This window comes from Erpetoichthys calabaricus, chromosome 3 (genome assembly GCF_900747795.2).
Source record: "Erpetoichthys calabaricus chromosome 3, fErpCal1.3, whole genome shotgun sequence".
Taxonomy (NCBI): Eukaryota; Metazoa; Chordata; class Cladistia; order Polypteriformes; family Polypteridae; genus Erpetoichthys; species Erpetoichthys calabaricus.
In genome coordinates, this window is record NC_041396.2 from 209472350 (window position 1) to 209499200 (window position 26851).

At 38.6% G+C, this 26851-nt stretch overlaps 1 protein-coding gene across 1 annotated transcript in view; it reads right to left on the reverse strand.

The window, feature by feature from the left end:
* Nucleotides 1-4272: 4272 nt before the first annotated feature.
* The window catches only part of tpo (thyroid peroxidase), a 54318-nt gene continuing 31739 nt past the window's right edge, over nucleotides 4273-26851 (reverse strand). Inside the window, exons 10-12 of the mRNA XM_051924733.1 lie at nucleotides 24409-24646; nucleotides 8951-9159; nucleotides 4273-4476 (exon numbers count right to left, since the gene is read on the reverse strand). Of these exons, the coding sequence (XP_051780693.1) occupies nucleotides 4295-4476; nucleotides 8951-9159; nucleotides 24409-24646 (629 nt within the window). The 3' untranslated portion in view covers nucleotides 4273-4294. The remainder of the gene's footprint in view (nucleotides 4477-8950; nucleotides 9160-24408; nucleotides 24647-26851) is intronic.

The window sequence follows — 26851 nt, forward strand, 5'->3', positions numbered from 1 at the left end:
AGATCGCAGCATAAACACCCAGAAGAAAAGGTTTAAAAACAGTTTTTACTGCCATATGGTATTTGTCATTAATGGATGGGGCATAATAATTATCTCAATTCAATATCTGAAATAGTAAATTTAGATAGATAGATAGATAGATATGATGCGTATAGACCCACATTGGTCTTCTATGAATGTCTAGAGTAGTTAGTCCATTTTATTATTACAATCCTTCTTTAAGTGTATAACCTTTTAATTACTTTCATTGAAATTTCAATTAGATTGGTGCACCTCCACCATTCACCTTAATATCATCCATAGCAATTAACACCAAACATTAACAGCCTATCCAACTGAACTGAACATGTGTAATAAATCATTTAAAATAATTAAATTTTACAGTTATCTACTTTAAAACGAAAACTGTTAAATCTGGAAAATAATATTAAAAAAAGTTTGTGAATCTATTGAACAACTGAACCATGAAACACTGCACTCCTATTACATTTCCACTGTTTGTAATGCAGAGAGTGATTACAGGGCAAGAAGGTTCTGCTCCCTTTCTAAAAGGCCACATATTGCTTAAATATAGACATAGCAGACACATGGCAGAACAACATAAATGTAGCATGGGAATACAATAGCAAAAGGTCAACACTGAAGAATCCTTCTAATACCTAAACACTGATGAATATTTTAAGGGCAATGAGTTATTTTTTTCCAGGAGGAATAGATTGTAAAAAAATGTATACTCCAGGTCACATAAGTAGAATGGATGCCATAGGTCATAAGGTACTTGTACAGGCTTCACCTCAAACTAAAAAGCAATCAAAAGAAATGAACTATTAGCCGAAGCAATCTGTTTTGCAGTCCTCAAAATAAATAATTTACTGTAGATGGCATTGTTTGTGCAAAAAGACAGTAAGGAATTGTAAAGTCATGTTTCAAATGTTAAATTGGTAGAAAATGAAAGAATTTTTACAAGAACTGTTCATGCTCCTTCTAACTGAATCTTATTTAAGGAGTTTAAAGTTTACAGTAAGAGTGCAATGGAAATGTAAATGAGATCAGATTTTAGAAAACCTCTTGTTTAAGAATTGCTGTGATAGCCATAATAACTAGAAGCTAAAGCCTCACAACATGTAATCAATCAGTCAATGAAATTTTGAACCTATTTCTTATCACTCTGAACACTTGCGGTTCTATTTTTATTCTGACTAATATTAGCTAATATTGATCTACAAGGTGACTGGCCTAATAAATAAGAATTGTGTAGTCCAGAAATATGTTCTGCAAATGCTATGGAGTACAATATATGGTACATGTATGGGTCACACTAAGTTAAATAACTAGTTAAATTTTACATTATTGAAATCTGGTTGGTACACCAGAATTTGCCAACTAACCATGAAGATAATTCTACTAACAAGTCTGAATTTATCAAAATACATAGGATTTTACAGCCAAATTAAATGTATGTCTTGTTATCAGATTATGTTTGGACATATGGAAGCCCTGTTAATATATTACAGTTGCAGCTACAGTATAACACACTCCAGGACACCTCTCATTTTTTTTACATAACACTGAAAATTGTAATAATTTTTACACTGTAAACTTTGAAAATATTTTATAATACAAATTTTAAATTGCAAAACCAGCTCAAAAGAGCCTTGTTTCCTCACTAAAATCAGTTGCCTGATGATGAATATACAGCAAATTTTAATTCCATCCATCCATCAATCCATTCATCCAGTTTCTAACCTATTCAGTTCAAGTCAAAATCAAGGACACCAGAAATGCTCTCAGCAGAATAGGCACAACACAGAAAGCAAAGTTGGACAGCATGCAAGAAGAGGGAGGAACATAGGGTGACGTACAAGAGTGATGGAAGATGCACACAGGTAGATTATATCCTATGCAGAAGAGTCAATCTGTAGGAGATTAAAGACTGCAAAGTGGTGAAAGGGAAAAGTGTAGTTAGACAGCATTGGATGGTGTTTTGTAGGATGATGTTGGAGATCAAGAAGAGGAGGAGAGTGAGGGCAGAGCCAAGGATCATATGGTGGAATTTAAAAAAGGAAGACCGCAAGGTTGAGTTTAGAGAGGAGGTAAGACAGGCACTGGGTGGCAATGAAGAGTTACCAGACAGCTGGGCAACTACTGCAGAAGTAGTAAGGGTGACAGCAAGAAGGTTGCTTGTTGTGACATCTGGACTGAGGAAGGAGGAAAAGGAAATCTGGTGTTGGAATGGGGAAGTACAGGAGAGTATACAGAGGAAGAGGATGGCGAAGAAGTGGGATAGTCAGAGAGATGCAGAAAGTAGACAAGAGTACAAGGAAATAAGGCGCAAGGTGAAGAGAGATGTGGCGAAGGCTAAAGAAATGGTGTATGATGAGTTGTATGAGAGTTTGGACACTAAGGAGGTAGAAAAGGACCTGTGCTGATTGGCTAGACAGAGGGACTGAGCTGGGAAAGATGTGTAACAGGTTAGGGTGATAAAGGATAAAGATGGAAACTTATTCACAAGTGAGGAGGATGTGTTGAGAAGATGGAAAGAGTACTAAAGAGTACTGAAAGGCTGATGAATGAAGAGAATGAGAGAGAGAGAAGGTTGGATGATGTGGAGATAGTGAATCAGGAAGTGCAACGGATTAGCAAAGAGGAAGTAAGGACAGCTGTGAAGAGGATGAAGAATGGAAAGGCTGTTGGTCCAGATGATATACCTGTGAATGCAAGGAGGTGTTTAGGAGAGATAACGGTGGAGTTTTTAACCAGATTGTTTAATGGAATCTTGGAAAGTGAAAGGATGCCTGAGGAGTGGAGAAGATGTGCACTGGTACCGATTTTTAAGAATAAGGGGGATGTGCAGAGCTGTAGTAACTACAGGGGGATACAATTGATGAGCCACAACATGAAGTTATGGGAAAGATTTGTGGAAGCTAGGTAAAGAAGGGATTTGATGATTAGTGAGCAGCAATATGGTTTCATGCCAGGAAAGAGCACAACAGATTCAATGTTTGCTCTGAGGGTGTTGATGGAGAAGTATAGAGAAGGCCAGAAGGAGTTGCATTGTGTCTTTGAGGACCTGGAGAAAGCATATGACAGGGTGCCTCGAGAGGAGCTGTGGTATTGTATGAGGAAGTCAGGAGTGGCAGAGAAGTATGTAAGAGTTGTACAGGATATGTACAAGGGACGTGTGACAGTGATGAGGAATGCGGTAGGAGTGACAGATGCATTCAACATCAGGGATCGCTCTGAGCCCTTTCTTATTTGCAATGATGATGGACAGATTGACAGATGAGATTAGACAGGAGTCCCCTTGTGATCTGTAGTGAGAGTAGGGAGCATGTTGAGGAGACCCTGGAGAGGTGAAGATATGCTCTAGAGAGGAGAGGCATGAAGGTCAGTAGGAACAAGACAGAATACATGTGTGTGAATGAGAGGGAGGTTAATGGAATTATGAAGATGCAAGGAGTAGAGCTGGCGATGTTGGATAAGTTTAAATACTTGGGATCAACAGTACAGAGTAACTGGGATTGTGGAAGAGAGGTGAAAAAAGAGTGCAGGCAGAGTGGAATGGGTGGAGAAGAGCGTCAGGAGTACAGTACTTTGTGACAGACAGTTATCAGCAAGAGTGAAAGGGAATGTCTACAGGACGGTAGTGAAACAAGCTTTGTTGTATGGTTTGGAGACGGTGGCACTGACCAGAAAGCAGGAGACAGAACTGTAAGTGTCAGATTTAAAGATTTGCATTGGGTATGACAAGGACGGACAGGGTTAGAAATTGTACACTAGAGGGCTGGCTCAAGTTGGGCTGTTGGGAGACAAAGTCAGAGAGGCGAGATTGCATTAGTTTGGACATGTGCAGAGGAGAGATGCTGGATATATTGGGAAAAGAATTTTAAAGATAGAGCTGCCAGGTAAGAGGAAAAGAGGAAGGCCTAAGAGAAGGTTTATGGATGTGTTGAGAGAAGACATACAGGTGATGGGTACGACAGAGCAAGATACAGAAGACAGGAAGATATGGAAAAAGATGATCCGCTGTGGCAACCCATAACAGAAGTAGCCTAAAGAAGAAGAAGAAGAAGTTTTTTGTTTCACATTTATTCATTTTATTCTAATTTAAAATTCACTTTAAGACATCACATTTCTAAATTCAGTACATATAAATAACACTGTAATTGCATGTTTGTGCAGGCTTACTTGAGAAAAAATGTAAAAAACAAATTTAAACTTACTTTTAGGAAAACTTCTAAGTTTTCAGAAAAAGGCATTGATTTGCATTTTAAACATATTTTGACACAGTAAACTATAACTTGCCTACGCATACAGGAGGATCATGACTCCATCCACTTTTTGTGCATGTTATTTCTTCATGTCCTTCTAATCGGTAACCAGCAAAACACGAATAGGAAACAACCTCGTGGGAAGAATTTGGGCAAAATGTATAGTCTCCATTTTCTATTTCTCTGGGTGATCCACATACTCCCACTGCAATGGAATGGAGACAAAATATTATCTTGTCAATAATAACTCATAAATGATCATCCATCCATCCATCCATCCTCTTCCGCTTATCCGAGGTCGGGTCGCGGGAGCAGCAGCTTGAGCAGAGATGCCCAGACTTCCCTCTCCCCAGCCACTTCTTCTAGCTCTTCTGGGAGAATCCCAAGGCGTTCCCAGGCCAGCCGAGAGACATAGTCCTTCCAGCGTGTCCTGGGTCTTCCCCGGGCCTCCTCCCGGTTAGACATGCCCGGAACACCTCACCAGGGAGGCGTCCAGGAGGCATCCTGATCAGATGCCCGAGCCACCTCATCTGACTCCTCTCGATGCGGAGGAGCAGCGGCTCTATTCTGAGCCCCTCCCGGATGACTGAGCTTCTCACCCTATCTTTAAGGAAAAGCCCAGACACCCTGCGGAGGAAACTCATTTCAGCCGCTTGTATTCGCAATCTCTTTCTTTCGGTCACTACCCATAGCTCATGACCATAGGTGAGGGTAGGAACATAGATCGACTGGTAAATTGAGAGCTTCACCTTGCGGCTCAGCTCCTTTTTCACCACGACAGACCGATGCAGAGCCCGTATCACTGCGGACGCCGCACCGATCCGCCTGTCAATCTCACGCTCCATTCTTCCCTCACTCGTGAACAAGACCCTGAGATACTTGAACTCCTCCACTTGGGGCAGGATCTCGCTACCAACCCTGAGAGGGCACTCCACCCTTTTCTGGCTGAGGACCATGGTCTCGGATTTGGAGGTGCTGATTCCCATCCCAACCGCTTCACACTTGGCTGCGAACCGATCCAGAGAGAGCTGAAGATCACGGCCTGATGAAACAAACAGGACAACATCATCTGCAAAAAGCAGTGACCCAATCCTGAGTCCACCAAACCGGACCCCCTCAACGCCCTGGCTGCGCCTAGAACTTCTGTCCATAAAAGTTATGAACAGAATCGGTGACAAAGGTTACAAATCGGTACAGAATCGGTGCAGAGTAATACAATGGCTACATTTCTGGCCTGGGCCATCAGATTTGTGTGTTCCAGCTTTTTAGCTATATTATGTTGGTGAGGCACAGTTCAAAAATGTGGGTAGATGATTGACTTCACTGAATGGTTTACCTGTCATAACTGGCCTGTGTAATATCAAATGGTAATACGTGGCATTGCAATTTTTTTTTGTTTACATTAAAGGATGGCATGGTGAATGGAACTGCTGTCTCTCAGCTCAATAAGACTGTGTTCAAGCTACAGCGTGACCACAGTCTTCTGAATCTGCAAGTTCTCCTTACGTCCACATGAGTTTTTCTCCTGGTACATGTTTTTCTAATATACCACAGCTGAATGTAATAGGTTAAATTGTTAAATGTGTGACTTTAAACTGGTCTAGTATGAGTATGGGTATAAGTGTGTACATCTTGTCATGCATGGGCATCGGAGGACTCCTCCAAGGGCTTGGTAAAGGTATGTAATAACCTGCCAAGACAAGGTGGGGGTGCTGCCACTGACTTTGTCCTGTTTCTCTTTTTCCCTCACAGCTCAGAGAAACCCACCAATAAGGGCACCTAGCCCGCTCCTTCTGGTGGTTTTGTCATAAAGGACGACAGCCTAAAGAGAGGTGTCTTTTAGATAGCCAGAACAAGCCATAAAGCAGAGCACGCAACGTGATCCTCCTGTATAGGGGGATCCCCGGACTGGTGAGCAGTGCATCTGCACGTTTTTTGTTTCTTTTTTTTTGTTCAGTTTGCTTCATGTGGCAACGAATAAATGGGACAGCCTGGTTGGCGTCCCAAAATTTTGACTGATTCCAGTCTGTCTTTCCATCGCCTGACCACAATCTATATGTCTTGTGATTCACTGACACCCCGAGAAAACCACCCACACACTTATTAAATTGAATGGTTAAAAATAGAATGGATAAGAAATCTTTTATGGTAATTTTGTCCAAAGCCTCTAATCAAATTTAAGCATAGCTCATTCATTCCCCTTATCACATCAGTATATCTTTTAAAAACTTAGATTTTCATTGTATTTTAGCTTTAAAGAGTTCTAGAGCTAGGCTGTAGCCACATCATCACTCAATCAGTCATCATGCACACTGCAGCTACTCACAGCCAGCAACATTTTATCCTCCCTATCAAAGTAAAATTGTTCACTCACATATGAAGCATGATATCAAAAAATGAGAAAGCTGTTTCTCCAGGCAGAGATGCCAGCTGGCCACACCAGCATTCTGAATGGCTAGCCAAAGAGCAATGTAAAGTAAGCAGCTAAAGTAATCAGAAGTAATGAGAAGAGCTTTGTGAGGTGGGGGAAGTTCATTTGAAAAAGGAATCAGGCAGTTGGCACCTTCATTTAGTCCTTTATGTTGCATGGTTTGTCCTGTACTATATACTGTACCTCTTTTCCTATTGTGAAAGAATGTTTCATGTTTCAGCCATCATGTTCCCTCTGGCTGGAATTCACAGTTGAGTTTCTGTTAGTATTAATTAGCATTAATGTTTCTTTTGTTCATTTTACTGTGTATGTGTTGGGAAAGGGACACCCTTGTGTTTTGTGGGTGGCTCCCCAAGGGGTGGGGCTACCTGCCAATCACTGCTAGGAATGGTCATTTACCCTATTTAAGGGAGGGCCTCCTATAGTTCCTTGCGGTTCATTGAAGAGAGTTATTGTGAGTTTGCTGTTTTGTGATTTTCTGGATTTTTGAACACTTGCTTTGTTTTTTGATCGTGCCTGTGGATTTCAGATTGGGAATGTATTTATTGTTATTTCTGAACCCCTGTTCTTTTTTCAACCTTGATTTTTGGATTCTGTTTTGGGACTTTTTTTATTGTGTATTGCCTTGCCTTTCCAGGCGTTTCCTTTGTGCTCTTCAGAGCTTTGGGGCTTGCACAGCCTTTTGGTAAAAATAAACCTTTTACTATATTAAGATTTGTTTAGACCCTTGTTGTTTCTAGTCCTGATATTTTGATGGTGTTTCCCCCCTCTAGTGGGCAACCTTGGAAGTGTTTTTTGTACCTGTCCTTTTGGGATGCCCAGATCACAACAGGTACCATCTATTCATTCATCCACTTTAACACCTGCTAATTAAGTTTCAGAAATTGGTACCTATCCTGGGACATTGGGCACAACTTAGAAAATTATCTTAGAAGAGATGCCACTCAATTTCAGGGCACATATATACATACAATTGCTTCAATGTGAAATATGACTTTATAACGACTTTGTATGGGCCAAACTCAAAGAATAGTTTGGGATCTTGCTAAAGATTGTAAATGATAATTAAACTACGTTGTTTTTTTTCAGTTTTTTTAATTGTAAGTTTGATGTCAACCCATGACTCCCTCTCTGGACCCATCAGTGAGATAAAAGGAAACGTGTCAATACCATTGTCATGTATGCATGTTAAAGGGTCAACTACCAGGCTCGTCAGAGGTAACCTCTGCCGCCTTGGGAAACGAGGGGGTGTGATTGCTGACTGTGTTCTTTCTTTTTCCACTCAAAACTCAGGCCCAATGAAGACAACTGACTCCTTCCCTTCAGGTCCACAGACTATAACAGCAGGGCTCTTCCTTCACCCTGCACCATTTCTTGATCTGTGTGGCTGAAAATCCCATTTCATTGCCTGAAGCTGAACAAACTGGAAGTAAATGGGGATGAAGTATTTCATAGGGTGATGCAGCAAGAGAGCTGCTAATGGAGTTTATAAAAAAGGGATTTGTCAGTTTGTTTCTTTCATTTACAAATTGAGATAACATTGTCAAGATATTCCAAAATGCTGACTATGGGTATTGAGCACATGGACATGAATAGAGCATTACACTATATTTCCACTTTCTGAAGATTATAAGCAAGACCCAGAAGTGTATTCAAATATTTATGGAACATTAGAGAAGATGGTTTGATAGGCTAAGTTTAAGGGGGAAGACAGCAGTATCTTCTACCATATTAGTAATTATGAATATTGTAAGTTTGCTCGAACAAATGATATAATGAGTGTGAGTAAAAGCCCCGAAGGCCTGCACTCGGTTAAGAGCATTATAGACACAATCAGTTGTATTGTATTGTATTCAGCAAAAATAAAAATATTTATTTGTAAATAATAATTTGCATTTTACATCAATGTGTTACTAATGATGAGAAGAATGAGAGTTTTCTCTTGGACTATAATAATAGCTAAAACACAACAATGATGCAGCAGCTAATCACGATTAAAGCTTATCAGTGTGATTTTATAGATTATAAAAAATTACATTATAAAATAGATTATAGAGTATAAATAATACATATTTTTCTGTGCAGTATGTAGTTATTCATAAGGAAGCCTATAACATGTTTTATAATCCCTCAGAAAATCCATTATAAATGGAACTTTTAAGTGCTGAAGTATTAACCACATGGCCCTTTTTATACTCTAATACTCCTGAAGAGAACACAGACATGGCTTACCTTTTATGAAACATACCTTGAACATTACTTTCCTTCCACACATTCAAGTTCATGCTTGATATAATATCACATGAAATAAAATCTTTAGGATACTGTGATAACAGAAAAGAGTCCCCTGGCACTTCATTGACTCCACTGTTATCACACATTACACGAGACAGCGAATGCTTTGCAAGTTCACTTCTCTGACTTTCAGTAAATATACCTTCATTTTCCCACCAAAACCTAGATGGAAAAAAAAGTGTAATTATAACACATTTATTATAAGTATGCATCCACTCAAACAAAAAAATAATAATAATAACACCTCACATTCTTCAAGTGAAATAATTATAGTACCATCAAAACAGTTGATGTTGATTATTAGACATCTTACCTTTACCACTGTAAACATAACAGTAATTGTATTATATGCAGGTTCATATAATAATTCAACAGATCTTCTTATTTGTAAAGTTGTGATTAAAAAAATGTTAGGCAACTATTTCTTTTTGTAAAGTTATAAGTAAATACCTGTACCTAAATACAGCTGCAAGCTGAAAACAAGCAAACAATACAATTCTTTAATAATGCACTTTTTCTAGGTAGTTCATTACTACTAAAGAAACTAATATGTCTTATATTTAACTCTTAAAAATATACATATTCTGGTATAAATACAAAATTCTGTTCAAATCAGAAGGACTATTTCAGTTTTGAAAGTCTTTAAAACTGCGAAGGCATATCAATTTTGTTATTGCACTAATTGTTTCACATAATAATAATTCCATGTAGCCAGGGGTTTCCTATTTTTTAGGAGAGAAAATGAAAGATACATTTCCCAGGTGTAGCTATTTTTTCAAGATTCACAAGCAGGCAGCAAACTGGTGGGGTCTAAAAATACAAAGATCCCTTCATCATTTAGCATAGTGAGTAAAAGTTGCAGCCTTCAATAGCTTGATACTGAATGTTAAAAAAAAAATTAACTAGTAAAATTTAAATGACAGACCTTTCCTATGACATATTATTGCTTTACTTTAGTTTTGGATTAGCAGATAGACAGAAATAGCACTCAGTGGGTGTGTAAGATTTGAAAGCAAGTGTCAGTGTCTTGCTAAAATAATATTTTTTCTATAGCAATGTGGGCTTGATATCTGACAGCTTGTAAAGCAGTTGGAAGTTGCATACACTATTTGTGCTGCAGTCAGAATATGATGAGTAGATTCCACCTGCGATGCAAAATCCAACAAAAGATAAAAAGTAATGGGTATACTTGAGCACAATGCAAATTGGGACCAGTCCTGTCCTAAAAGCATCAACAATGGTAAATACTCTATGGGAATGGCAAGATATTTCTTCAAAATAACCTTAGATAAACATACATGAAAAATCTGTAGCAATGTGGAACCTAAAAAGGAGTATCAATATACTGTATATCTAAAATGTATCTCATATATGTATGGTCTTTCATGCACTCCCTGTACTTGAGAACTGACAGCTTTTAAAGCGGTTTGCAGTCGAGTGCTGTATGCAGTTTGTGCAGCAGTGTAAATGCATCAAGCGCCATCTCCACATTACATTAAAATTCAACAAACATAAGAAATGGCAGTGAAGATATATGCACACAGTTCAAAACTGAACTCCACTTCTCTTTAAAGCAACAATCAAGGGCTGAGGAAAAGCCATTTGCAAGAGTGAAAAGCAGAATAAGACATTCTGGTCAGTTTAACTCAAATTATTCTTCTATATTCATCACCAACTACAGCCTCAGAACAGAACTTACAAGTATTTCTAACTAAACTTTAAAATATTTGCATACATAAGCACACACTTCAATGATTGAACATATTAAAATTATGCCAATATAAAGTCCTGTATACGTTGTGAGTTAAAATATGACCAGATGACAACAGTTTCAAACCAAACTTCAAATTAAAGGAACACTTTATAATGACAGTACTGTATAGCATCAAGCGGATTGTTGCGGGCATGTTGGTGAAGGGAACAGTGGAGAGGAGGAGGTGATGGGTAGGTATGGTGTCAAGGAGAGGAATGAAGAAGGCCAGAAGATAGTGGAATTTGCCAAAAGGATGGACATGGCTGTGGTGAATACGTATTTTAAGAAGAGGGAGGAGCATAGGGTTACGTACAAGAGTGGAGGAAGATGCACACAGGTAGATTACATCTTATGCAGAAGAGTTGATCTGAAGGAGATTGAAGACTGCAAAGTGGTGGCAGGGGAAAGTGTAGTTAAGCAGCACAGTGTTCTCCCTAGTGTCTTTGAGCGCCCGGCTAAGTTAGTTGAGCGCCCGTCTGTCATCTCGCAGACATTGTGAGATGACAACCGCAGATCTAATGATCTGCAGTGATGGCAAGGATGAGCAGGCAGGTGGGCAAATATTTTAGAAGCAGGATCGCAAGCTGCGAGGAGAGAGGCGCGGGACAGGATGTTGCCGATCACTCGGTACTAAAGCTAATAGCGGGGACGAGGCGGAGCGGAGTTCACAATCAAAGAGTATGGGGAGGTGGGCTGTTGAGAGGGGGGTGTACATAGTAATAGCGGGGGCGGAGCAGCTTAATTACAGTAGCAAGAAGTATGGAGAGGTGGGCAGGCGACAGGAGGCTGTACATGCTAATAGCGCTTCATCAGCAATAATTCTCGTTAAGGAACTGGGTTGGAACAAAAAACTGCACATACTGTGGCACTCCAGGACCGACATTGCCTACCCCTGAACTAAACCATCTTAAAATGAATATTTAATTTACTAGATTTTCTCAAACCCCGTCATAAATTATGTAGCGCATGAAATGCTTTGTGTTATCGTGTGGTGATTGGTTATGTGGAGAAAGAAAAAGGAAGGATAGGAATTGGGGTTTTGGGACGTCAGATAGAGACAGCACACATGCAATAAAGAAAGCCCGCTCAGAAGAACATCCATTGAATTCTGTGTTCGTGTCTCCGACCACCAGATCACAAACCCAACATTTACACAATATTTAAGTTAAACCTGTGCGATACCCATTCATACATCCAGTTTTTTGGAGCCTCGTCGCACCTGCCATAAAGATCTCTACACTGAACGTACACCTGGGGACCCCTTACTGCAAGGGAGCAGCACTACCGCCACACCACCGCGCATGTTTAATACCTGCTTTAATGCATTTCATCATGAAAATGATATCAGCTATTTAGCATTGTAAATGTTCAGAGAGCAGGAATATCATCAAGTGAATGCATTCTGTTAGGCGATCCCTCCCTGTGCCTCCTCAGTGCAAGAGGAAGTCAGTTTAAGAAAAACACAAAGCATTTAATGTACTACATTACCTTATGATGGGGTTTGAGAAAATGTAGTAAATTAAACATTGATTTTAAGATTAAGTTTAGTTTACGACATTCTACTTTAATGAGAAAATAAACTATGAGAATAAAGTGGAAATGTCGACTTTAATCTAGACATAAACGGCGAGAATAAAGTGGAAATGTCGAGAATAAAGGTAACATGTCAACTTTATTCTCGACATATAGTTTTTTTCATCACTGTGCCCGTATTTTTTCTTCTTCACCGTGGCCCTAATACGCTTCCGTAGTTTTGTTAAAGTGACCCATCCGCCATTCCTTTTTTTGTTCATATCTTGCCCTGCCGTAGTGCAAGTGTGCATTGAATATCCAACAGGCTCTCACTTTCCCCCTCAAAAGTCTTATTCATAGGTACTTTTAATTTTTTCCAAACGTTTTACCAACATGAGCAAAAAAAGTGTTCAGAAAACAACACTGCTCAGTTATTTCAGAAAAGAGACACCACAAACTAATGAAGGTGCAGCGTCAACTCCTCATGTGGCAATTTCAGACAAAGACATTGCAGAAGCTGGTCCATCAGGGGAAATCTCTTCAGCACACACTCTGCCAATTGATAAATCTAAGCACCGCTTATCCGGCATAAACAAACAATGGTTTAAAGATTTTGATTGACTAATGGTCAAAGAAAATGGTATGTGGTGCTCATTGTGCATGAAATATTCAAACAAACACCCCCAAGGAGAGAATTACCTTGGGTAAACGTGCCATGCATGAGAATTCCAAAAGAAAGCTTGCTGGACCATGAAAAAAGTAAAACGCACACTGAGTCTTCTGCTGACCTTTTACGAAAGCGTGTACTAGAGCAAACTGGAATCGGTCAAATTGAAAGATCTGTATCTGTGTTAAATAACTCACATAGAGATACCTTTGTGGGAGCTTTAAGATCCATGTATTGGTTGGCCAAAAATGAGTTGCCACATACAACATTGTTTGAAAAGCTGTTGGAACACTGTGAAGAAATGGGTTGTTCCTTTTTACAACATCTCAGTGTTGGTAAAAATGCACATTCCACCACTGAAAGAATAATGCAAGAGCTGCTGGATGTTTTAGCATCAGAAATAAAATCTAACATACTGATATACATACTGAAAATTTTTTCAGTATCATATGTGATGAAACCACAGACATCTCAGTTGTAAAACAATTAATTATTTACATTAAATATGTTTGCCAGGTCACTAAAGAGGTCAGAATTAGTTTTGTATAAACCCTTAATATGATTGATGGCAAAGCGGAGACTATAACCAACACTCTGAGTGAGACTATGGATACTCTAGTCTTGAAAACTGCTAATCTGGTTGGACTAGGATCAGATAGAGTGGCTGTTATGATTGGGATAACAGACAGGTGTGGTAAAACTGCTTAAAGATAAAACAAAGTTGACTCTTGGTCAACTGCCACTGTGTAAACCATCGATTCGCCCATGCAAGTGCCCAAGCAGCAGCTGCTGTACCTTATTTAACAAAACTGAATGATATCTTAAGGCAGCTGTTCTATTTCTTCCAAAATTCTTCAGTTAGGATGGCTGGTTTAATTGAAATTCAAAATATTCTGAACATTCCCCAGATTAAGCTGAAAATGGCCAGTGACACTAGATGGCTGCCTCATGACTTTGCAGTACAGTCACCATGACAGTGTATGATGAGTGTCATAGCTGCTCTAGAAAGAGAGGCCACTGAATGAAATGACATCACAGCTGAAGGATTAAGCAGATGTATTAAAAGGTACAATTTTGTTTCTTCTTTGATGATGCTTTCAGACGTATTAAATTTCTTGTCCAACTTATCTAAGGCTTGGCAAAGGCAAGATGTCAATCTTACCAAAATTGAGCCAATTTTGCTCGCCATAAAATTGTCCATCATGGAGTTGAAAAACACTCCTAGGAGATATTTTCAAAGCCTTCATCATTGTCTGGCATTTTCTGGCAGAAGAATGGTCAGATCTCCACATTGTTTATACACAGAGTGATGTAATGTCATTCAAAACTGCAATATATGATAAATACCTAGAGACAGTTGTCAAGCACCTAGATGCAAGATTCCCTGACATGCCAATTACTTGCAGCTTTTCAAAAGTTTTCAATGCAGAAACTCACGATTCAAGCGAGTTTGCTGAAATTCTTTTCGATCATTACTCCAAAAATGGTAGCCCTCCAATTTTAAAATATGAAAGTAGCAGGCAAGAATGGACAGTTGCGTCAAAAATGATCAGAAGTCAATCATACAAACACTTCAGTCCAAAACAGATTTTACTAAAAATGCAACGACATCAGAGCTCAAAGAGTCGTTTCCAAATTTAGCCAAACTAGCTCATATTGGGCTAGTGATCCCAGTGAGCACAGCTGAATGTGAAAGGGAGCTTTCTGCCCTTAAAAGGATCAAGACATGTTTGAGAAATCAAAGCACGCTAAATAATCTCATGCTGATCTCCTTGGAGGGCCCAGATCCCGGGGACTTTGATTATGGGAAAGCTGCAGACAACTGGGCCTCTAGGAAGAAAAGAAGAATAAATATTTAACTGAAGACACCTTCTGCATATGCAAGTTGGCTTTGAAGAATATTTTTCTTCATTAGGTTTACCATACTTTTTTTCATTGTTTTCCACTTTTCTTCCCGACAGAGACAATACTTACTGCCTCTTGGTTTATGTTCATAACAATTGTTATTTAAAATTTTTTGTTAGGGTTGCAGGATCCTGAATTGGATACTTCTTAAATTTAATACAAATATTCTGGCACAAGTGTCAAACCTTAAAAAAGGAAGTCATATTGAGCATTGGAAAATAATTAATAATAATTAACTAATAAAAATAGTGCACATTTAATTTTCCCCACCACCAAATATCCCCGTCCCGCCCCACCCAGCTTCTAATGCCACCCAGCTGGAAAAAAATTCTGGAGAGAACACTGCAGCATAGGATGGTGGTCTGTAGGATGATGCTGGAAATCAGGAAGAGAAAGAGAGTGAGGGAAGAGCCAAGGATCAAATGGTGGAAGCTGAAAAAGGAAGACTGCAAGGTTGAGTTTAGGGAGGAGGTGAGACAGGCACTGGGTGTCAGTGAAGAGTTACCAGACAGCTGGGAAACTACAGCAGATGTAGTAAAGGTGACAGCAAGAAGGGTGCTTGGTGTGACATCTGGAAAGAGGAAGGGGGAAAAGGAAACCTGGTGGTGGAATGAGGAAATACAGGAGAGTATACAGAGGAAGAGGATGGCAAAGAAGAATTGGGATAGTCAGAGAGATGCAGAAAGTAGACAAGAGCACAAGGAGATAAGGTGCAAGGTGAAGAGAGAGGTGGCAATGGCTAAAGAAAAGGCGTATGATGAGTTGTATGAGAGGTTGGACACTAAGGAGGGAGAAAAGGACCTGTACCGATTGACTAGACAGAGGGACCGAGCTGGGAAAGATGTGCAGCAGGTTAGGGTGACAAAGGATAAAGATGGAAATGTACTCGCAAGCGAGGAGAGTTTGTTGAGCAGATGGAAAGAGTACCTTGAGAGGCTGATGAATAAAGAGAACGAGAGAAAGAGAAGAGGTTGAATGATGTGGAGATTGTGAATCAGGAAGTGCAACGGATTAGCAAGGAGGAAGTAAGGACAGCTATGAAGAGGATGAAAAATGGAAAGGCTGTTGGTCCAGATGACATACCCTATGGAAGCATGGAGGTGTTTAGGAGAGATGGCAGTGGAGTTTTTAACCAGATTGTTTAATGAAATCTTGGAAAGTGTGAGGATGCCTGAGGAGTGGTGAAGAAGTGTACTGGTGCCAATATTTAAGAATAAGGGGGATGTGCAGGATTGCAGTAACTACAGGGGAATAAAATTGATGAGCCACAGCATGAAATTATGGGAAAGAGGTAGTGGAAGCTAGGTTAAGAAGTGAGGCGATGATTAGTGAGCAGCAGTATGGTTTCATGCCGAGAAAGAGCACCACAGATGCAATATTTGCTCTGAGAATGTTGATGGAGAAGTTTAGAGAAGGCCAGAAGGAGTTGCATTGTGTCTTTGTGGACCTGGAGAAAGCATATGACAGGGTGCCTCAAGAGGACCTGTGATATTGTATGAGGAAGTCGGGAGTGACAGAGAAGTACATAAGAGTTGTACAGGATATGTACAAGGAAAGTATGACAGTGGCGAGGTCTTGCTGTAGGAGTGATGGATGCATTCAAGTTGGAGGTGGGATTACATCAGGGATCGGCTCTGAGCCCTTTCTTATTTGCAATGGTGATGGACAGGTTGACAGACAAGATTAGACAGGAGTCCCCGTGGACTATGATGTTTGCTGATGATATTGTGATCTGTAGTGATAGTAGGGAGCAGGTTGAGGAGACCCTGGAGAGGTGGAGATATGCTCTAGAGAGGAGAGGAATGTCAGTAGGAACAAGACAGAATACATGTGTGTAAATGAGAGGCAGGTCAGTGGGATGGTGAGGATGCAGGCAGTAGAGCTGGCGAAGGTGGATGAGTTTAAATACTTGGGATCAATAGTACAGAGTAATGGGGATTGTGAAAGAGAGGTGAAGAAGAGAGTGCGGGCAGGGTGGAATGGGTGGAGAAGAGTGTCAGGAGTAATTTGTGACAGACGGGTATCAGCAAGAGTGAAAGGGAAGGTCTACAGGACGGCAGTGAGACCAGCTATGTTATATGGGTTGGAGACGGTGGCACTGGCTAGAAAGCAGGAAACAGCACTGGAGGTAGCAGAGTTAAAGATGCTAAGATTTGCACTGGGTGTGACGAGGATGGATAAGATTAGAAATGAGTACATTAGAGGGTCAGCTCAAGTTGGACGGTTGGGAGACAAAGTCAGAGAGGCGAGATTGTGTTGGTTTGGACATGTGCAGAGGAGAGATGCTTGGTGTATTGGGAGGAGGATGCTAAGGATACAGCAGCCAGGGAAGAGGAAAAGAGGAAGGCCTAAGCGAAGGTTTATGGATGTGGTGAGAGAGGACATCCAGGTGATGGGTGTGACAGAACAAGATGCAGAGGACAGAAAGATATGGAAGAAGATGATCCACTGTGGCAACCCCTAACGGGAGCAGCTGAAAGAAGAAGAAGAAGCATCAAGTGAATGAAACTTCTGGGATATTGATCTGGTCAGTTAAGTGGCAGAGGGGGTTGTTAATTAGTTTCAGCTGCTTTGGTGTTAATGAAATTAACAACAGGTGCACTAGAGGGGCAACAATGCAAAACAGGAATGGTTTAACAGGTGGAGGCCACTGACATTTTGCCCTCCTCATCTTTTCTGATCTTTTGCTTTTTCACTAGTTTTGCATTTGGCTACAGTCAGTGTCACTACTGGTAGCATGAGGTGATACCTGGACCTTACAGAGGTTGCACAGGTAGTCCAACTTCTCCAGGATGGCACATCAATATGTGCCATTGCCAGAAGGTTTGCTGTGTCTCCCAGCACAGTCTCAAGGGCATGGAGGAGATTCCAGGAGACAGAGGGTTACTCTAGGAGACCTGGACAGGGTCGTAGAAGGTCCTTAACCCATCAGCAGGACCGGTATCTGCTCCTTTGGGCAAGGAGGAACAGGATGAGCACTGCCAGAGCCCTACAAAATGACCTCCAGCTGGTCACTGTTGTGAATGTCTCTGACCAAACAATCAGAAACAGACTTTATGAGGGTGACCTGAGGGCACGACGTCCTCTAGTGGGCCCTATGCTCACTGACTGGCACTGTGGAGCTCGATTGGCATTTGCCGTAGAATACCAGAATTGGGAGGTCCACCACTTGCACCCTACACTTTTCACAGATGAGGGCAGATTCACCCTGAGCACATGTGACAGACGTGAAAGGGTCTCGAGAAGCCGTGGAGAACATTATGATGCTTGTTCAGCATGACCGGTTTGGTGGTGGGTCAGTGATGGTCTGGGGAGGCATATCCATGGAAGGATACACAGACCTCTACAGGCTAGACAACGGCACCTTGACTGCCATTAGGTATTGGGATGAAATCGTTGGACCCATTGTCAGAAGCTATGCTGGTGCAGTGGGTCCTGGGTTCCTCCTGGTGCACGACAATGCCCGGACTCATGTGGTGAGAGTATCCAGGCAGTTCCTGGAAGATGAAGGAATTGATACCATTAACTGGCCCCCACACTCACCTGACCTAAAACCAATAGAACACCTCTGGGAGATTATGTTTCAGTCCATCCAATGCCTCCAGGTTGCAGCTCAGAGTGTCCAGGAGTTCAGTGATGCTCTGGTCAGGATCTGGGAGGAGATCCCCCAGGACACCATCCGTCTTCTGATTAGGAGAATGTCGTGACGTTGTCAGCCATGCATACAAGCATGTGGGGGCCATACAAACTACTGAGTATGATTTGGAGTTGGACTATCCTGCCACATCATTTTTTCACTTTGACTTTCGGGGTGTCTTTGAATTCAGCCCTCTGTAGGTTGATAATTTTCATTTCCATCACACAATGTGCCATCCTTTCGTTCCTAACACATTACCCAGTCCATATCAGTATAGATATCCAGCAGGATTTTTTTTCCCATTGAGATCTGATGTGTTTTCAAAGTGTTCCTTAAATTTTTTTGAGCAGTTTATAATAAAAAAAAACACAACTTTAAAAATAAAAATAAATGAACAAACAATGAAGATTCACTAATGTGCTTGTCTTGCAAGTCTTGTAGGTATGTATGTTATCATCCAGTTGATGCCTGGAAACCGGCCAACTCTTTTTAATTTCAAAAGCAACAGGGGCACGGTGGTGCTCAAACATAAAAAATGCTGGCAATCACCTCCAGTTAACCCTCTGTTGGTCATTCCAAGTGTCAACTGGATGATAACATGCATACAAGACCACAAGATCAACCCCCCACCATACCCAGAAGCGGGTGGGTTAGGGTTGATTTCACCCTACTGTATTTTTAGTTGACCAATGACAAACATGTGTACCAAGTTTCATGAAAATCACTCCAGCAGTTCAGAAGTGATGTTGGAACATATATACATACATACACACATGCATTGACTTTTATTTATATACTGTAGATTACCAGTCTGAAAAATTAAATCAGAGAACGTAAAAAATTTCTCCTCCTCTCACAGTAACACAACGAATACTGGAAGAGGCTCATACTGATGATGTAATATTAACACAATAAATGGAGTACGAAAATATAACAGGAACACAACAGGAAAGCATACAACACAATGAATGTTATCAGGATTTGGTGAAGCTCCAAACAACTAAACTTATCATTTTAAACACCTGTTACATATAACAAAAAGTAAATTAATAATAACATTCTCACGCCTGCTTAAATCATGGATGTATAAGGCTGGCGACTACCTTGGGTGTAATACAAGGAAAAGCCCTGGACAGAGTGTCAGTCCATCTGAGTGCCTTCTCACACACATACACACTCGCTCATACTGCAACAAGGCTACACTCAAGGTTTAACCTAACCTGAAGGTCTTAAAGGGTACTGAAGGAAAACATATGCCGACATAAGGGATAATGTGCAAAATCCACATGTGCAACGAATTATCAGCAATAACCACTGTTCTACTGGGCCAGTCTAAACTATTAATCAGTTTTACAGATTATAATCCACTCTACCTATCTATAATCACACACACAATTTGTTTAAGCAGGAACTCTATGCTAAAACTTACTTTATACTGCCCAATGTTAATATAGTTGACTATTCTTAGAATGAAATAACAAATCCACTTTGAAAGTAGCCTGTTACAAACAGTTTTCTGTCAAGATTAAGAAAAATTTCATATAATTAATTGTGAAATCACTCATATTGTCGTCACCTTCTTCATTGCTTTTTCATTCTAATTCTTTGAAAGACCACAGCACTATATTTTGCCAAACATACACATTACTAAATGATGTGACTATAATGGCCATAAAATACTGAATAATGCTGCATAGCCAGGTAGTGAGGTGTAGTGATTAAGGCTTTATACTTCTTACCCTGAAACTGTGGGTTCAAATCCCACTACTGACACTGACTTAATGAAGTCTTCTGTTTCTATTAATATGTTGTGATCAGCTTGAAAAATATACTGGGGCACATTTTGAAGATCCACCATGTTCATAATTTAAAGAGCTGTGGAACCATTTCTAAGAATGATAGTTTCAAATGAAATATTCACAAATATTCAAAAATGTCACTTTTAAATATATGATTTGCAGCACTGACATCTTAGAAGAAAACTTAAAAATAATCTTTTGTTGTAAATTGGAGCATATTTCTTTTAATGTTAGTTTGAAAAATAGCAGTCCTTTCTTAATGACATTCATTTTGCAATCTATTGTGAGTGTACTTTCTGAAAAAAAGGTTGTTTTTATGATGCCAAATGTGAGAGGATTGACAATTCATGTAAACAAATTAAAATAAAACAGCACTGGATAAAACAGCTCTTTTAACTTTATAATGAGTTTCATGTGATATTGCTGGCACATCACACTTAATCTTAGAGTTTCAATTGAATTTTTGCATATTCTACAGAATATAAATTCAGAGGAAAAACAATTTCCATATTTATTATAGATCTTGAGAATCAGGCAGTCAAGGCACACTGATCTAATGCTGTGCATAATGCTTGTTTGACATGTAGAAAAGAAACTGAAAATCTACAAAGATATCGTCTGCTGCAGTGTAACAGCATTCAAGTGGGCTCAAATGAAGCTGCTTTTCATTTACAGACATCGGTTTAATAATCTCCTTTTCCTACCTGTTAGTCATTTACTTATGGTTTCATACACTAGCTGCTCAATTATGTACCACAAATACAGGCAACACCAATGTTACAAAAGTGAAACAGATACATAACAAAGTTAATAACCAGTTCAGGGGCATAAAATCAAAGCAGTACGTATTTAATACTTCTAATTTTAAAATGACTCTATGAAGAAAATCAATGAAATTTACATAAACTAGTGCTGTAAAAATGTATTAAATCATTATTGTTATTATAATTATATGGGTTAACCCTAAACATGTACACATGCAGCATGGCTGCACCATTCTCTCTGCTTCAACAAGTTTTCTGCCTGCTGAATAAATTTTGAAGGTGAGCAAGGCACTAGGTGCTCAGCAAGAGGCATTAAGAGCTACAAAAAATCAAAGGGAGCAAACTAGAGACACAAAAGTAAAGAGATGAAAGAAGGATAAAATTCATGTTTTAACTTCTCCCCTCTTCTGACGATCTCTTAGAAATCAGTTCCGGGAAATACTGCTTATCATATTCAACTAAAAACCCCAAATTACACGACATAATTTTCTAAATATTTATCATGTTTATCATACCCTTTGTAAACATTTTTCAATTGGCCTTGAATCTGATGCTTGCATTTAGCTATCACAGTCCAACATCCTCTGCACTTTGTACACCTTTTTGGGATTTCTACCTTCTGGACTGCTAATTCAATTTTCTATCTGATATTCTTTTTTTCTGTGTCTCCTTGATTCCTCATATAGGCTGCCCAGCTCACCTCCAACATAGACTATATGCGCTGGGATTAATATTGTTGTATTCATGGTTTAGTTTGAATTTTTTTCACTCCTTCCTTGCTCATTGTTATATGTTTTTCAGTCCATTTGGGGGTGTTTTTACATGAAGAATTGACAGTGTCAGATTTTTGCTTTGTGCCCTCCCTCACCATAACCTATTGTCTATGGCAGAGGAGCGAAAACTTTAGAGAGAGAGAGGTTGGGAGCATGCGCTGGTTACAGCGTGTTGCCACACCCACTACACAACAAACCATCCGGATTGGGATAGATATGTCAAAAATTTCGATCTCTGGTTTTCAATGGATCTTGACATTTTAGGGTCTCCTGCCACCGAATACATCGATATCACAATGATAGGTGTATGTCTGTCTGTATGTGAGTCTGTGTGTCACAGTTTCTTGAGGAGAGTCTGAAGCTAAAATGACTAGACAGAAAAACGGCAAACTCAAAACATACACCTTTTAGTTTGATTAGTTTTTGAGCCAAATCGAAGAGAAAGAGGCACTCTTGAGGAATCCTCAAATACCATAATTCTGCAATTAATTATGAATTCTTCTTGTCAATTGCTATCCTAATGACCTATTTTATGATCATAAATATCAGCAATAGACTATAAGTAATTACTGAAAAGTTATAGAATAGTTTGGGTAACTTGGTTCCTAGGGTACAAAGCCTACTGACACTCACGTTCAATTTTTTTTTGGTTTGAGTGTTTTTTTTTTTTTTTTATATTTTCTAAAAGTTGTTTTTGTTAGTTCATGATGCCATTTTATTTTTCATGGACACCTCAGTTTTGTCAAGGTTTTGTATTCAGTCAATAATTATGCAGCTATGCTTGGACAACCTGTAGAGCAGTGTTTCCCAGACTCGGTCCTGGGGACCCCCCGTGGCTGCAGGTTTTTGTTCCAACCTGATTCCTAATCAGTGACAACACCTGATAGCACTGATCTCATTTAATTAGCTGGTATTTTTTTCTTTTATTCGACATTCAGAAAAGCACAGCAGCATGATTTTTACATTTATAAGGCATTTAGAAATATTTCTGCTTTTTCTATAGATTTAAATGCTGAACTCTCTTTTGATGATTTCATTATATTTTGTCCTTTCTTTGTGCAGTTTTCCCACTTCATTGTATCTTATTAATGACAAATAAAAACGAGCAGAGCAGACACCCAGACAAACAACACTGAATCACGAAAGGCTACAGCTACTTTAGCATCAGACACACTAATTAGTAAATAATGGATTAATTAAACAATTAGAACACCTAGAAAAATAGAATGAAAATCAAGATGAAAATACTGTTAAAAAGAAAAAAAAATACATTATTCCTATACAACTGCTTGGTTCATTTTAATATTTTTTTTAGCAGACTTAGTTTTCTAATTTTTATATTGTTCCCAAAACACAGAACATGGGAAATAACACATCATTTAATTAGCCCAGCAGTCCAATTAAAAACAGAAGCTGGTTGGAACAAAAGCCTGCAGCCACAGAGGGTCCCCAGGACCAAGTTTGGGAAACACTGCTGTAGAGAGTGATATGTGATGCAGTCATTGTGATGGTATAAAGATCATGCACTGTGAACTTCCAGGTTGCCTAAGATTGTACTGTGGATATAGTAATAAAACTTTGCTGTTTGAAATAATCCTCTAATTTTTTTGAAAGTCTACCTTCTTCTTTTAATGATTTTATGTAGTTGTTTGATAATTGGCTTTTGATATATGATCTCCCATTTTTATCCTTTAGCATTACATTAGACTTACTGTATGTTTTCATCTCCTAGTACCTTATTCTACTGCCTTTCAGTCCTGCCAACATATCATATACTGGCAGAACAGATACTTGCAAAGACCATATTAGCATCACATTCATAATCTCCTGACTTATTCATGCTATCAATCTAAAAATCTTAGGCTTTTCTATACTGAGCTCTTCGAAGCCTGAATTAATCAGCCTTTTTGGCCCCAACATATTTAAATGACAAAACCTAATAAATACAGGTAAATCATCTAATATTTCTCCAAATGGTTACAAACTCTTGACTTTAGTCTCTCATAGGATTTATAGGGGTTGTGGGTAGATTTGGGTTGGGTAGTGAGGTGGATACATTTACTCTTCTCTAAATTCTCTACAGATTCTTTCAATTTTCAATGTTACAATTAGTGTCTCTTTATCTGACATTCTGAAAAAATGGTTTTATTTTGGTTTTATGTCATGGGAAGCTACAATATTTTTATATATTATTCCTAGATGTTTTTTTCCTAAGTAACATAATAAAGACTTGGTAAAATTTATATTTAGTCTACTTATTTTCCCTCACAAAGACTTCAGTGCAATAAAAAGAAATAAACTTGCCCATCTAGCACCACAGGTTTACATGACATATCTACTTATCATGACCTGTATACAATTGGAGATTTATCATTTTTAAAAGTTAAAGATTTTTATAGGTTTCAAGTTTCAGTATCTTTACAAAATATCAGCTGTGTATAAAAAATTTACAATGTTCCAAGATGTACCTATTGAGCCTTCTTTCAGGTTGCATTTAGTTATTTCAATACATTATGAATTCTACTTCAAATTATTTTTTGCATTCTGTTCTTTCCTTTGTTAACTACTATAATCATAATCATAATTATAATTAAACCTTACCTGTCACCATCTCTTAATGCATGCATCTGTTTTCCTATTAAACAGGCAAATAATGGCCCTGTTCTTCCACGAGGAAGAATATCTTCCACAAGTCCTCCCAGCCAAACATCGATATTGCTAGGATGTTTATATATTTCCAAGAGTTTCTTTATTAAATTTGCATTACTTATTGCTGTGCTTAGGTCACCTTCTGTATTAAGTCTATGGAGACCACAGAATTCTCTCCAGTCATTATAACCTGTTGATTGGAAAAAACAGAAGCAGTTGTAAGAAAATGCTTAGTAACCATATGGAATTCTCTGCATTAATGTCAACTGAAATGTGATCATCTCTTTATCTAAAATGCAATAATCGATAAAAATAGCCTTGATTTATCAAATATTCCACATAACATTAAGAATGAAGTAGTGATATTTAGGTGGTCCTGTCAATGAGGTAACATTTAATTGTGTGCCTGATGACCCCTGATTTGATTTCTTGACTGGTTACAACACTATTCTAGTGAAGTGTGAAATAGCCTGTATAAAAGACAGAGTTTTGATGGTCATACATCTGAAAATGGTCTCTTTACTGTTCCATAGGCAGGCAAATATTGAAAAAAGTGAAGTAATCCAGTACAGTTGCAGCTCTCTTTTGGAATGGGTGTCTGACAAAGACCTTTAAACAATACTCATGGGAGTAACAAAGAACCCTGAAGAAATAGCAAATGATCTACAGATATCTTTTACACTTGAAAATGGCTGTGTCCATGAGTCTTTGACAAGGACCACATACCGTATGATCAGATGAGACAAGAGTTGAACATTCTGATAACAGTATCCAAGTTTTATTTCTGGAATTTGAACCAACATTTCTGTAGCATTGAGGCAGATGCCAAGAAGGCTGTACTGAATTTGAATCTGGTAGTAAATTGAAAGGCTAAAAACAGCAGTCTTTTAAGTAAGAGTTTATTCTTCTCATTCTTTAAGTCAGATATAATTGAACTCTAGAGACTGTCATGAGATGATCATCTCCCGTCTAATTCTGAAGGCGTGTTATTTCAGATGAGACTATTTTAATACTTATTTGTGCTTATGCTCAAGGGACTTCTCTTTATTTTACTGCCCTGTTGCAATTTTAGTTTTGTGGTTTTCTAGGTTTAATGTTCTGAAATACAAATTACTGGAATAGTGCAAAGTTATTAAAATGCCTGAGGAAAACTTTTGGTATAAATTAGACCTATGTAAGCAAAATAAGCTTATTAAAGGGTAAAAATAAGCCTGCAAATGGGGTTGCCTCTAAAATTAAGAAAAGCCATCTTGCACTTGATTAATTGTGCTGCTTTTCATAGATTAGGGTACACAATGCTAGTAACTACATGATTTGAATTATTTTTGATGTATATATCTCATTAAGAACTAATTTTGAAAAGAAAAAGCTAATTTACAAAATAAAAACTCAAAACTGTATAACTCTCTGGTGCTTCTTATTAACACTTCATGTAAACGAGATAGTAGAACAAAATGTGCTAAAATGATTGTAAGCATAAAATATGTGCTGTATCCTTTTCTAGTGAGTTAAAGTTTGTTTCTGTTTCTCTGAATTTAAGGTAGCTATAGTACATTGCTTAATATATTTTTAGAAGAAATTCATCAAATAATAATGTCAGTGTTGTTTAGCCATCTTCTAATACCCACACCACATGTTGATCTTTGCATATATTTAACTTAATAATGTCTCTGCAACTTTTCAGTCAAGTGACACTGATTTTGACTCTGTGATATATCACTTACCCTCATCAATACTGCAGACAATAATATTAACAGTAAAATAGCACTTCTTCTTCTTCATTCGGCTTCTCCCATTAGGGGTTGCCACAGCGAAGTAATATCATGGGTAAATGTTTATATAAAAAAAGATTAGCTAAGCTCCCTCACATTCTTACCTTGAATACAAATGCATTTCATAACTGTGGTAAACTCATTGCCTTCTGAGCTAATAGCATGATTTGGCCATCGGACCTTACTCTTTTTCTATGTTAACTAATGTTGTCTTATTTTAATTTCTTATTTTGTCTTTTATTTTTCTTTTCTTCATTATGTAAAGCACTTTGAGCTACTTTTTGTATGAAAATGTGCTATATAAATAAATGTTGTTGTTGTTGTTGTTGATTTGTCTGGGATATACAGTTTGTGCAAACATTATGAGTTTAACCTTTGTTTCCTTCAGCACTGTTTCCGTCCTGTTTTCTCCATATTGGCAGTGATGATAGAAATGTTTTGTATTTTGTCATGCATCAGAACACCTAAAAAGTGAGTTTCTTTGATGATATAAACAATCTACACTTCAGGAAGAGACAGAAGAACCAGATCGAGAACCAGGGATTGATTTTTGACAAAACAAAGAAATCAGTGAAGCTTAGGTGTGGCATACTGATTTGCAAGAAATATCTTTTATGATCACG